Genomic DNA, 13,495 nt, shown 5'->3' on the forward strand with positions numbered 1-13,495 from the left:
TTATAGTTATATATTTGAACATCATCCGATTTTTTGGATACGAAATCTTTGATATCCTACCTTTGGAAAGCGATTGCCCGATGCATCTCCCATGTGCATTCGTCCGACGGCGGGCAGGATGCAGATCGCAATTTCTATCGGAAATAAACCATTCAAAGAGATTCACGTTTGCTAATAACGTATATTCTAGTTAAGCTAAGAAAATTCCAAAATAAAGTGGTTTTTGTCCAAAAAAATTGACTTTATGTTGTTCAAAAATATGTTCAAACTTGGCTTTTCTCAGTTTTTTTTTAGTTTAAATTGAAAATATTTATTTTAATGCCAAATATAATAAATTCTGCCCCAATTCCATACGACGTTTAGTTTTTTTTCTATCCTGCCCGCCAAATAAGAAAAATCGTAAAAATGAAAACGCAAGGAATCGCGCGTAAAAGTTTTCGCTTTCTGCCCAAGCGTTCATATATCTGTTAGATACTCTGTCACTATTTCCCTTCTAGCTTCGCCAATACATATATCAAATTCCAATCTATAACTTTGGGGGCATATTCTTAGATAATTTTTAAAGAGACTTAAGCAAACGAAAAAAAAATTGATTTTTTGAAGCTTCCAAAGCAGGCTCCCCCTAAAGACAAGTTTTCCTTCAGTAGTTAGTATCAAACATAAATATGTGTATATTTAGTTTTAATGAGACAAGACAAAATTCTAAAAACTGGATACCACTACCTGATCCAACGAGTCGCAGTTACATTCGGAACTAATGAAGATCGTTTTATGAGAGATCTAATAACAATTAAGATTATGTACGACCTTTTATTGAAGTTCTTTGCTTGGAAAAATAAAAGTTCATGATAGTTCTGACATTAATTTGCACTACATACCGCTTTATTAAGAGGAAGCCATTAAGCTAACCAGACCTAACCCATCCGGTTGTTGATTCATGAGACATAAAATTTAGAATAAACTGGTTCTGATATTAAAAACAAAAGATGGTTGAAAATCAATTTCGTGTAATAATGAGGTTATCCGGGCTCTGCGTCAGCCAAGCCATAACCTAAACTATATAAAGGCCATAGAACTGAGGATCATGTGCCAAGTGAATCTCAAAACGAAGCTGTTACGAAATAAAACATCAAAACTTCTAAGAAATAGTTTTCGATGAATATAAAACATAACCTTTTGGACTCACATTCTTTATGCATTAACTTTACTGTCTGGTGTTGTTAGGTACATCGCTGCCGCCCTGGGTTGAATTAGCGCTTCATGTACTATTTTAGTTAATTATGGTAGGACCTTATATTCCGTTATGCTACTTATATCCTTTATGCTTTTTGTGGACAGTCATTCCTGGTTGGGTGCCTGATGGGTTTCAAGTATTCTGTTTCTGGCTTGCACGTCATTTGGGCATTGACAGGGCAAGACCCATTTTTAGCGCATATTCTCCATAAGGCCAATGCCCCGTTATAGTAGCTGTAATTCTGTAAATATTATTACTAGAACTACCATCCTCCAACATCTCTACCGGGAATATCACGATTTCTTCAATCAAATTAGCATACAAACTTTAAACTTCATATTTTTGTGTTTACTTAGAGCCTTATGTAAGTCTTAGAAGTTAATTTAGGTAGAGCCGCTCTATCAGTTCAAGAACTGTGCCTCTATGTCTCTTGCCTTATTCACTTATATATCGAAGAATATGTAGGCTAAGAAGGAAAGTTTTCTAGTGGTGTTGTTCGTTACGAAAAAAGACTTGATAAAGCAGGAAAGTATTTACAAACACACACATATACTCATATATACATTTGTACAATTTTTAAAGGAACATACATACACACGCCTAACTCTATGAATAAAATGCCGGCATTGTGCGCAAGGGTCACTGTTGCAATTTGCGTGCTCTTTGCCAAGTAATGGAGGAAATCACTTAAATGAACAATGACTATGTGTGCGTGTATTAACTCGCTTTCACACGCATACACACATACACTCTATTGTTGGATTTTTGCAAACTGCTGCTCACTATATCGTGTGTAGGTACGCCACTACAAGGCTACGTCAAAGCATACAGGGATTAACTAACTGCGCATACTGAGTTGAGGTGAATTAAATACATAAATATGCACGTATGTTTGTATGTAATAATGTGACTTACAAAACAATAGTGCTAAAGTGCAAAATTACTAGAGCAAGCAGGAGAAGGTCAGCGTAAATAACTTTGTTGAGTAGAAACTTATATATGAGGGGGAAAGTGTATGAATGTATGAAAGTGTGAAATGCTAATTAAAGTGGAACTTAAGTCAGTAACTTAATTACCTTAATTGGTGTGGAGCTGAGTTAAGTTTAAAGATACATTTATATAATGTAATTTCCAAGGAACACAAGTTCCATTACAGGACTGCGAGGGAATTTCAATATCAATGGCGTAACTAACAAATAACAAAGCTACGAGAACCGATGAACCGCCGGTGATACGCACTCTTAAAATTGGGGCAAGACGTTGACAGGGTGTGTGGCATCATCTGATGAGTAGCTTGAGATCTTTACGTGACTTCGGCAATTCGAAAAAGATCATAAATTACGTGCTGGAAATGTTCTAGTTCCTATCGGGTCAAGTGTGAATAAGTTCAAAGTAAGTGACAATTTTTGTTGGAACATTAAGCTTAAGAATTCGGAACAATGTTGGAGATCGCAGGTACGTCTGGTAAGTCGTTAAAGCCGGTCTTCTTTTCAGTTATTTTTTTATTTTATGTGACCCACACAGTAATCCAATGTCAACCATCAAATCTAACTTTTCATTCATTTTCGAACAATTCTCAAACCTAACCAAAGTTGTAAAAAGTGTTTTAGTAGCATAAGGATCTTTAAATTGTTTAAGCCAACATTTAACAAAACTGAGAAAATCTTTTGCTTTCGAGACTACGATATCAATATGAAGAATAAATTAAGCTTAGAGACCATAGTAATTCACAAATCAACAAAGATAAAAACTTGATATAGTAAATAGTCTTTTATTATATAAGGATAGGGTTCTTTCCTTTCATCAATTGAAGTATATGATTAAAAAAGTTTTACGTTGCCGGCATATAATAAAATATTTGAGAATTCTATGACAGAAGAGATACTAAAACAGAATCGGACCAAGATGACTACCTTGCAGTACACCGAAAGAGACATTATTTAATTGAATCTAAAAAAGTATCCCCAAAATTTCACTGCTTGTGTTTTCTTATAAGGATTAGGAAGATACCCATTGAATGAATCTTAGTTGGAAGCCTAGAAAATCAATTTTATGCACGAGAATCGAAAGATTTACTTTATCGAAAGCTTTGCTAAAGTCTAAGCAACATCTGTATGCTTTTGCTCCCTTAAACACAATGATACATGATTTTTAAATTCAAGTAAATTTGTTAGAGTAGATTGCCCTTTACGAAATCCATTCTGAGAAGAAGAATTTAACGGAGAAATCGAAAAAGTTATATGGTCTGCAACGATATCAATACTATACACTTATAATTTTCATTGTTTGACTTAAATCCACTATTATGCAAAGGGTTTAATAATGACTGTTTCCATATTGAAGGAAATATACCTTGTTTAAGAGGAGAATTATAAATCTCAGGCAAGTAAAATCAAGGCAAGTAGAGATAACTGTCACTATATTTCACGAAGCATGAAGTTATCTTATCTGGGCCGTGATTAAAAGATGATTTAACTTATTTCAATTAAGTAAGACGTCTTCTTTAGAAGTAATTGGAGCGTTAATTGAAGTATTCGGACAGAGCATGTGCTGATAGGAAACATTTTATGACAATTAGTAGAGTAGACCTAAAAATTCTGCAAACATATTCGATATACATACAATTTTTAACTTATTTAAACAAATTGTAAAACTTTTTTTGTTTAGATCCAAATACCGTCTACGGAGTGCAAAATATTTATAATCGTAACATTTTTTAAAAATCTCAGGGATCAGAAAAACCAGTACTGAAATTGTAAACTGTCCGATATCAAAATTGGGGTACACTTACTATATGATTATTATATTGAAATTTTTAAAATAATTTATATTTTTAGTGTGGATAATAGAACTTTGCTAAAAGCAGAGTCCATTGATCTGTAAAACCCCTACACATCATTTTTTTACGGAAACATTGTACTTTGTTCTTACATAGGATATGTCTGCACACTTTAAGTCAGCAATATTTGGATTGTTGCAGGAAATCAGTTATTAAATACAATGACAAACCCCTTATCTTTGATATAAGCCAAATTCTCTTCCATAAAATAAATTAATATTTTTTTTCTTGAAAATGTATAAAATAACATTCTCTATATCAACTAATAAGACCCATTAGGTATGTAGGTGGACAAATAAAAAGTTTTATGTAAATTAGTTGGTTAACGGAATTTTAACTTTTTTGTCACATGAAATCTCATGTTAATTTCAGTATGTACTAGGGCCACTAAATGATAACATGAGAATGAAAGAATAAAAAAATTATAAGCGTCAGGTTTTCTTTTTTCTTAACAAGTAAAAATATTGGAGAAATTGCTGCTTAATATAGAAAAAGACACATGTTTTATGGGAATATAACTAAAAACAGCTAGCATTCCTGCTCTCCATTTCCCTTGATAGAGCCACTTCACTAAGAAAATGTTCTGATGGGATCTGTCGCCTTATTCGCATACATATGTATTTTAAAGAACACATTACACTCCAATGTTTTATATGCCATCATGAGTTCATTATTGCAATTTTTCAAACTGTCGTTTTCAAGAAAATTTTGGACAACATTGACAGAACATATTCACGCAATTTTTCTCGATAATTCAATTTTTCTTCTAAAGTCTTATCCTTTATCACCTGTAAGTGTCTTCAGATACTTCGTGTTGTTTAATTAGAACAAGTTCAGAAGTAGAGTTTTAATTTTCTGGCCGATTTGGAAGCTTTGTCATAGACAGTGCGGCCCAATATAGAATAAATCTGTTTATCGAAGACAAGCTTGGATACTGAGACCCAGACAGAAATAACAATCACTCACATGGTATAACAATTGGTGTTTGCCTGGGTTCTTATTTAGCACAAACCTAATAATAGTCTCATACACTTTACACAAAATTTATATTGAGATTGAATAGTTAATACTCCACACACATGCTTTTTGTTATTTGGCGCCAATTCGAGTTATCAAGTGCAGCCAGGTCTTTTTCCAGCTGATTTCTCCAATGGAGTGGAGATCTTCCTCTTGCGCTGCTTCCATCGCCAGGTGAAAAAATTGATCAGATCGAGCCCCTGTAGCATATAGCTGCCATATAAACTTTCGATGTATCAAACAACGTAGCTAGAAGGAATCAGTAAAACGTTGGCCGGTTACGATTACAGATTTAGATATAAATATAGTTGTTATTAAGAAAAGCCACTGAGAGTCGCTTTGGTGTAGTCAAAGTGAACTTTCTTCTTGTTACCAAAAACTTAAAAAATTATTTTGCTGTTATAAAGGCGAAAGTTTGTCAGTGTGCATGTTTGTTACTTCTTCACGACTAAACGACTTAAGCGATTTTAATACGATTTGATATGTAGTCAGCTGATAATTTAGGCTAACATATAGACTACATTAAAAAAAAATATCTTATTCGCATGAGGAAATGTATGAAAATGAATTCGCGGATAATGTATGGAGAACTTTGTACATAAGTTTTCATTTAGAACGCGACAATGCCTAAATCATACGTCCGCTCTTCGAAAAATATTGAAGAGTACAGTAGGCATGTTTCGGTTTCAACATCATTATCTTTACTCTTAATATACAATTTATACAATTTATTTTTCCTAACAAACCACGGGTAACACCGCAGGGCAAAGTTTATAACTAATAACTCGCCTTAACAAAGAATTTCAATTTAATAGCTATCTTACTAGACACTTTATAGATATACAGTGTATACGAATATTGTCTGCTTATAAAACAGAAACCGAAAACTTATTACATTTTAATTTTATTTGCCATAAAAAAACCCAAAATTTTGACTAGCCAAGCGTACTCGCTTAAACACGAATAGTGCTAGCCACAGATGTCAGTGCTGTTCGACACTGGCTGCAATAAAGTGCAGAAATTTGAATATATGTATATATTCCGATATCATTCTGCTGGACATATGAACAAGGACTTGTGCAACCAACTGTTTTGTATGGCCACTGTTGTGCACCCCATTTGTGAAGTGACACAGCGTGGAACGCCGGTAACAGTTAGCACGCATATGCCAACTATCAAATATACAAACACAACAACAACAACAAAAGTGGTAGGCAACGCGATTAACACCGGCAATAGGACTGGCGAATTTGGCAGCGGCACAAAAAGCGAGGGTGCATGCGAAATGCGGCGCAGCAACAACAAAAACAGGCAACAACGTCGCAAACAACAAAACAAGCAATAACAATAAGCGAGTTCATAAGCAAAAGCAGCAGCAGCAGTTGGAGGTTGGCAGAGAAAAATGAATTGCGAGCCGGCAGACAAAAGGCTTTCCGTTTCCACCAACACTCGCACCAATCTGCTTGTAAGCGTGTACCTGCTATTAATAAAAGCAAGCAGAAATGTAACAGTCAAAGGGAGGATCCATAAAGTAGTACAACAAAAGACCGGCTGTCGTGCGGGGGAGAGGGGAAGCGGGGCGAGAAGCGCTCACAACTGGCGAAATTTGCGAATAAGTTAAAAAACAAAATAACCACACTATAGTGGTTCTACATACATATGTATGTATATATGTGTGTATATATGCATATGTATATGTAAATGTGCGAGAGTGTGGAATGAGCGGCATTACTACAGTTTATAAATATTGCTGGTAAGCGTTGCAAATTAACAAACAAACAAGTGGGTAACACTTGCTACCAACTGCTGCTTGTGGCTGCGTCAGTTGTTGCTATTATTTCAGTTGCAAGTTGTTTTTGTTTGTACATCATGTCTTCTGCGCTGCTCCTTTGCTAACGTGAAGCCTTTAGAATTTCGAACATCTGTCGTCTTTCGTGCGAATTTCTCTCTTCTCTTGCTGGTGCTACCGTGAGCGAGCGCTCTTAAATTAGTGTCGGCGCCTTTTGAGAGAGTAAACAATATGAAATTCGTGGCACAGTGTAGCAACGAATTGACGCAATCGAAAAACAGAAATCTTGACTTTGCTTTCGAAATCTATAAACTTAAAGGCTTTGTTGAGTAGTTGTAGCGTCTTAAAAAAGAACATATTTTTGGGCAAATTTTATTTAATTATTGCTTACACTCGGCTGGATATTTGACAAAATCAGTTTTTCGCGACATTGAGTCGTAATTAAAAACGTATGGATTAAATTTTGCTTCAAAATGTTGCTTAGTCTCGATGATTGTCTGCTCATTATCGTTGAATTTCTATCCGAAAAGAAAGATCGATTCGGAGCCCGATTATTCAGTTCTCATTGCTTTACGATACGGTGAATTGGCTTGATGGTGCAGCACTCTTCTTCTATAAATGATAACGTTTTCGCCTCTTCAAAATAAAATAATACTCAATTTTTATAGTTAATCGAAAAAATCTGAATAATGGATATGTTTATTGGTTGAACATTTGCCACTTAAGACATAAATCTAAATTATTATTCCTTCTTTCAAAATTTTAACAGTTGTCTTACCGAAAAATGACTGTGTACTTCAGCGTAGGGTAATTATTTTTACCGATTAGAGAACATCCGAACCTATTTCTCAAATCGATAGTTGCTTTTGAATTTGGATATATTTATACTAAGTATGTAATTGAAATTGTCTAAAATGAAATAAAGGGCTTTTCCCTGAACGTCTTCTTTCAATAATTGGAATTATCGCATTCGTGGCTAAGGTTGTTCTTCCATTTATGGGTTTCGCCTCGCTATAATCTGACAATTATTTAAGTCGGATGTCTCTTGAAATTCTGCTTTTCTATTTTAAAAATATGTGCGGCCAACGTTCTTAAAGGATTTTAACGAAAAAAAAACGAAAAGGCTATGAATACGATGCATATATTTTTGCGACGCTACATCCGCATCAAAAGTCGTTAGACGTGCTTATGTCGACTACAGACTTCAGCAATTAACACTGTAGTTCATTTAACCAAGGGGTATGACCCTACATTTGATTTTGAATAGTTAATCAAGTTATCTGCATAATAATTCGAGTAAAAATGTAAAAAAAAAACACACCAAAAGAATCTTGTACCAAGAAGTGGTAGTGTTAAAGAAATGTACTCATCTATTTTTTTCGCAGACCAAAATTAGATTTGTACATACATAGTTTAGAACACGGAAATAAGTTTTGAGATTGAGAAATTAAATTAAACTAAGTTTGATGGAGAGATGTAGAAGGGAATTAAGTTGATGCAAACGACGCACACATATGTATATTATTCCCTTTTGACAGTTGGGCCGGTCGCAACAAGGAATTCGGAGTGGAACATGCCACAATAAATGCGCGAAATTAATGAAAAAGTCTTACTATTTTTTACGCAAAATTTATTTATTATATATATATATATTTAGCATATACCATATACATACATATATGTGAAGTTTCTTCAATGCAACATTTTCCAAATATTAACATAATAAGTAACATCTTTGCGCTCAAGTGTAAAAAAAACATATTAACCGAAATAACACGTTCAGTCTCTTTACAAACATTTGACTAATTTGACTGCAAATATTACTTTCAAAGCCACTGTGTCACTAAGCACGCTTTGCCCGAATCACATTTTAGTACAAGGAGAGCAAAAGAGAAACCACTCAAGGTAATTTGAGCGTGAGCGAACAACCTGTTTGCAAACACGTTAGCGCTCTTCGACGCTCTTCCAATTGGCAGCAACAACAACGGCTTGGTGCTGGCGAATGTCGGCAATTGGACAGCAGCACCGCAGCCATAGGACAGATGTCAATGCGAAGGTATAAAAGGACGCACCGAAACGCGCGTTATTCAGTTTTAGTCCTGACAGCCCTTGCGGTAGAACGTGTAAAGGGAACTTGAGAATACCGACAAACGCGTAGATGAACAAATTGGATATAGAAAGCAAATAGTGTTGGCTTAGCTGAGCATGTGCGACGGTGTGGCCACAAGTGTACTTCTATTAAGGAAGGTGCAAAACCATACAATAACAATAACAAACGAATATTGAAGTACAATAAATTATGCAAAAGCAAAGTTGACAGCGAAAAGTGTGTTAAAGTAACGGAAAATCGAAAATACGAAAATACTGTGCAAGTGCAAACAAGGAAAATTGGAAATATTTATATGAATTATATATTTGTGAATTGTGGCAAAGCATACTTTTGTGCGCCCAGCCGTATATACCTACGCGTGAGAGTGTGTGTTTGAGTGATTAAAGTGTGAAGAGTGACCGACAATCGCACGCATTTAACGCCAGCGGCTTAGTGGGCTCTTGATTTATACCCCATTGCTGCTTTTATTGTGCTTTTAACGGTTTTAATGGGCGTTGCGTGCGACGGCTCCGAAGAAAACCCAAAATAGAGTTGCGAGAAAAACACAAAAAACAAAGAATCACCGCATTTACGGCGGCAAAGTTAAAAAGTAGTAGAAACTGCAAAGCGTAAGGCGTCGCAAGCGAACTTACAAACTTGCAATCATACAACAACAGTGACAACAACAGTGTCGAATATGTTGCTTTTAACTCGCGCGTCGCTTTTTCGGCGCTCCGGCGCTTTCGTGTCGTTAATTGGCATAATCCTTGTTGCATGCCTCATGCAACTGCCCAACAGCGCGGCAAGTGTAGTGCACAGCACGCAACAACAACAAAAGGCGCAACAACAGCATCTTGGCAACATGTTGCGTGATGCCGCCTATAATAAAAACACTCCCAACGACCAAGTGCTTAGCGATAATGACGTTGCAACTGTCGACGAACTAGATGCCGACAATTATGTCGGCGATGATTTTGCTAACGACTTCGCCGCTGCTTCGGAGCGCTACGCGGCCAGTGATGAGTCCTCCAGTGTTGAGCTGCTGCGCTTTGTCGACGAGCGCGACGATGCAACCCTGATACATGCAACGACAACCGGTGCTGCCAGCGCCACCACTACTACCACCCCTAGCTCCGCAACAACCACCACAACGGCGGTGCCACCGCATGAGCAGAGCGCCGAGGCACTGCCGCTCGCCGAGCAGGTGCAATTACTTTCCAAACAATTAAACGCGCTGATGACGCGCCGCCGTGAGGACTACGAGCTGCTCGAGCATAATTTGCGCAAATCACTGAGAATCGACGCGACTGCGAACGATGCGTTGTCAGCCAACGCTGTCGATATGGATATGCGCACCGAGCTGCAGGATTTGCGGTAAGTAGCGGCATTTAATCGATCGATCTGCACGCACACGAATTTCACAGGATTCCGTGAAATTTGCGCCCAGTCACTAATTGGCGTTCGTGCGCCTGCTAAATAGGTCACTCGGATATCTATAAATAAACACACACTTCACTGGCGCAGACACCGGTCTTGCCACAATTGCCTTGTTGCAGCAGTCGTGTTTCCTCAGCGTTTGATCTTAGCTGTTTCCATTCTTGCACTTGCTTTGCCTGACCGACTTTATTGTGTTCCGCGTTGCAGCCACCGTTGCTGCCATAATTATTGCGCCCGTGGCTATCTTTGCGCTTTCTTCCTGTCTCTTGCTTCGCTTGCGCATCGAAGTTTCGCCCATTTTGTCGTTGCTGCTGTTTGATGTGCAAATTAGTTATTGAAATGTTAATTAGCCAGTTGCAGCGCAGTGCCTAGACTTTCTCACCTTCCGCTTCGCCTATAATTTCTGCTACACCTAGACTCTTATAGTTGTGTGCTAATTAATATGCCACAGTGTGAATTGAAAATGCTGAATATATTAGTTGCGTGAATGCGTAATTTATGGATTTTCTCCCTTTCTGCAGGTGTACGGCTTTTGCTTTAAAGCGCTGAAATATTGGTTTAAGTGTAGGAAGAAATGTTAAAAAGGGAAAATATTTTAGTGTTTGAAGCTAGAAAGCTTTAAATTATTAATTTTTATATAAGATTAAATATTTTAAAGATTTCTGCTTGTGACTTCAAAGGTAATTTTTTTTTGTGTACTCAAGCCTTACTAGTTTTTCTAAACAAAGAAAAATTTATAGAACGCTGTATTTTATTTCCAAGTAGAGCCAAGTAGCCTTTTAAATTTAAAAATTTGTAAAATAGTAAGAAAGTATAATTAATCTAACATTATTCAGTGAAAATATTCATTTCTAAAAAAATCACCACCTTTTTTATTAATTTTAAGTTTCAAACTTTCCGATGTGTGAATTTTAAGAAAACCTTCTCCAACTTATACTTTGAAAACAAAGCTATAATACCGTTCACAAATATAAAATAATAATATGTATATAAAAATTTACAGGAAGTTTGATCGTTTAGTTTTTATGGCAACTGTAGGCAATAATGGTCTATGGTCCAATCTAAAAAATTTCTTCTGAGATAGCATCGTTACCTTGGACAATAATTAATGCACAATTTCATGAAGATATTTGGTCACATATAAGATTTTTCCATGCAACGACTTGAAGCCGGTCGTTCAGTTTGCATTGGGAACTTTATGCAATAGTGGTCCAAATTAAGAATAATTTCTTCGGATATTACACCGTTGCTTTGGTCTAAAATTCAAACCAAATTTCGTGAAGATATCTCGTCAAATAAAGTTCAGTTTATATAACAGTCATATGCTACAGCTGTCCGATATCGACGAAAGTGGCAATTGAGAACCTTTCTTTGGGATAAATGGTCGTGTATAACATTTCAGGTCGATATTTAAACAAATGAGGGACGAGTTCGCGTATATAAAGACAGACGGACGGATTGCTATATCCACTCAGTTTATCTCTCTGATCAGTCATATAATGGTTTGTCAAAAAAGTCTTGCGGTATTTTTATTGATTTTTTTTTTATTGAAATTGAAATGAATTTTTGATGACTCTTGCCCAGCTCTTGACCTATGCTACGGCTGCTACTATGCCGGTCTCTTTCGACCAATTCAGCGATTTTATCGCAATGTTCGACGACAGGCCTTCCGGAGCGCGGCGCAACTTCGACTACCTCTACACCAGAACGAAAACGTTGAAACCATCGTTTTGCGGTGAAAATGGAAACTGTATCGGGTCCATAAACTGCACAAATTTTATTGGCGGCTTGAGATGCATTTTTGTCTTTATCGTAGTAGTACTGTGAAATATGCCGTACTTTCTCTTTATTTTGCTCCATTTTTGCGACGCTATAACTCACGAACGACTTAAAAGAAACGGCAATTAATCAAACACGTGTTAGCTCGTGAAATGAGCTTTCCAAAAAGGTTTAGCATGACCCGATGCGACGAATAAAACTAGAACTACGCGCTTTCAGTGCCAACTAGCGAAATTTTTTGACATCCTATTATATACATTTTATAGCGTACCCATTTCCCTCGGTATATTACAAACTTCGACCCTGATCAGCGTTTAAAAAATAATGTGCTTCAAAGAAAATCGCATATCGTGTTGGAACTTTAAAAGCTTTACCTCCTGGATAGGATCAAGTATATTAAAACATATTTTATTGTAAAAGATTTAGCGCTAGATTATAGCACCTTTTGCTCAGTTAAAAATAATATACTTTGGTGAATTTTGTCTCATGTTTTTACCATCGAATATTTCGACCATTTGGGTAATTTGGTTTTCATAAACCAATCGTGAGGTTCTAGTTAGCCAATCAGCTCCTTTTCACTTAGTTGTTTTTTATAAATAGTCGTATTCGTATTATTAGTAACAAAATAAGCTAAGTTTGATTTGGTGTAATATTTTGGGCAAAAAATAGTAAATCTTTTTAATTTAAATTTCAAAACTGAAATTTTCTTGCTTGTTTTTTACATCTAGTGAAGCTTTTTGTTTAATTCGTCAAACTCTTTCCTTGGCAATACGATAAGTTAAGGTCTTATACTAATGCCCTAAAAGCTATTGAGAAATTAAATACCATAAAATTTCCTCTCTACGAAAGTGAAACTATTGGCCATGCTGTTATAAAATATAAACCGTTTGGTAAATAACAGCCTTGTGATATCAGACACCAAATAAGTGGAATTGTATTGCAAGCAAGGATTCGCAAGATTCCCAACTTTTTAAAACGCATCGTAAAGTCATGAAATCATAAATGTTTAAATTGTTTAAAAAAATTGTTGTTGGATTGCATACAAAATTTAATTTATGAGACTACATGAAACCGCCAATTATTTATAAAAAGTGCAAAATGACATGCATAAGCCCTGAACTAGGGGTAAGCATTCGCATCAGCAGAGATTCCTTGGAAAAACATTTTCAGATAATAGCTGCAACGCTTCAAAGAGGCTTGTCGTTTCCAGGATTTTTCAATTCAGACAATTTTTAGTATCAATTCAATCAAGTTTTATGAAATTGTGAATAAATATAAAAGGTTTAGTGAAGTCTGGTTACTAGTCATTTT

At 36.0% G+C, this 13,495-nt stretch overlaps 1 protein-coding gene across 1 annotated transcript in view; it reads left to right on the forward strand.

Moving 5' to 3' along the window:
• Window positions 1-9,665: 9,665 nt before the first annotated feature.
• Window positions 9,666-13,495, forward strand: part of LOC120773006 (protein scabrous) — a 94,050-nt gene continuing 90,220 nt past the window's right edge. The window contains exon 1 of the mRNA XM_040101927.1: window positions 9,666-10,342. Coding sequence (XP_039957861.1) covers window positions 9,666-10,342 — 677 coding nt within the window. The remainder of the gene's footprint in view (window positions 10,343-13,495) is intronic.

Source organism: Bactrocera tryoni, chromosome 3 (genome assembly GCF_016617805.1).
Source record: "Bactrocera tryoni isolate S06 chromosome 3, CSIRO_BtryS06_freeze2, whole genome shotgun sequence".
Taxonomy (NCBI): domain Eukaryota; kingdom Metazoa; phylum Arthropoda; class Insecta; order Diptera; family Tephritidae; genus Bactrocera; species Bactrocera tryoni.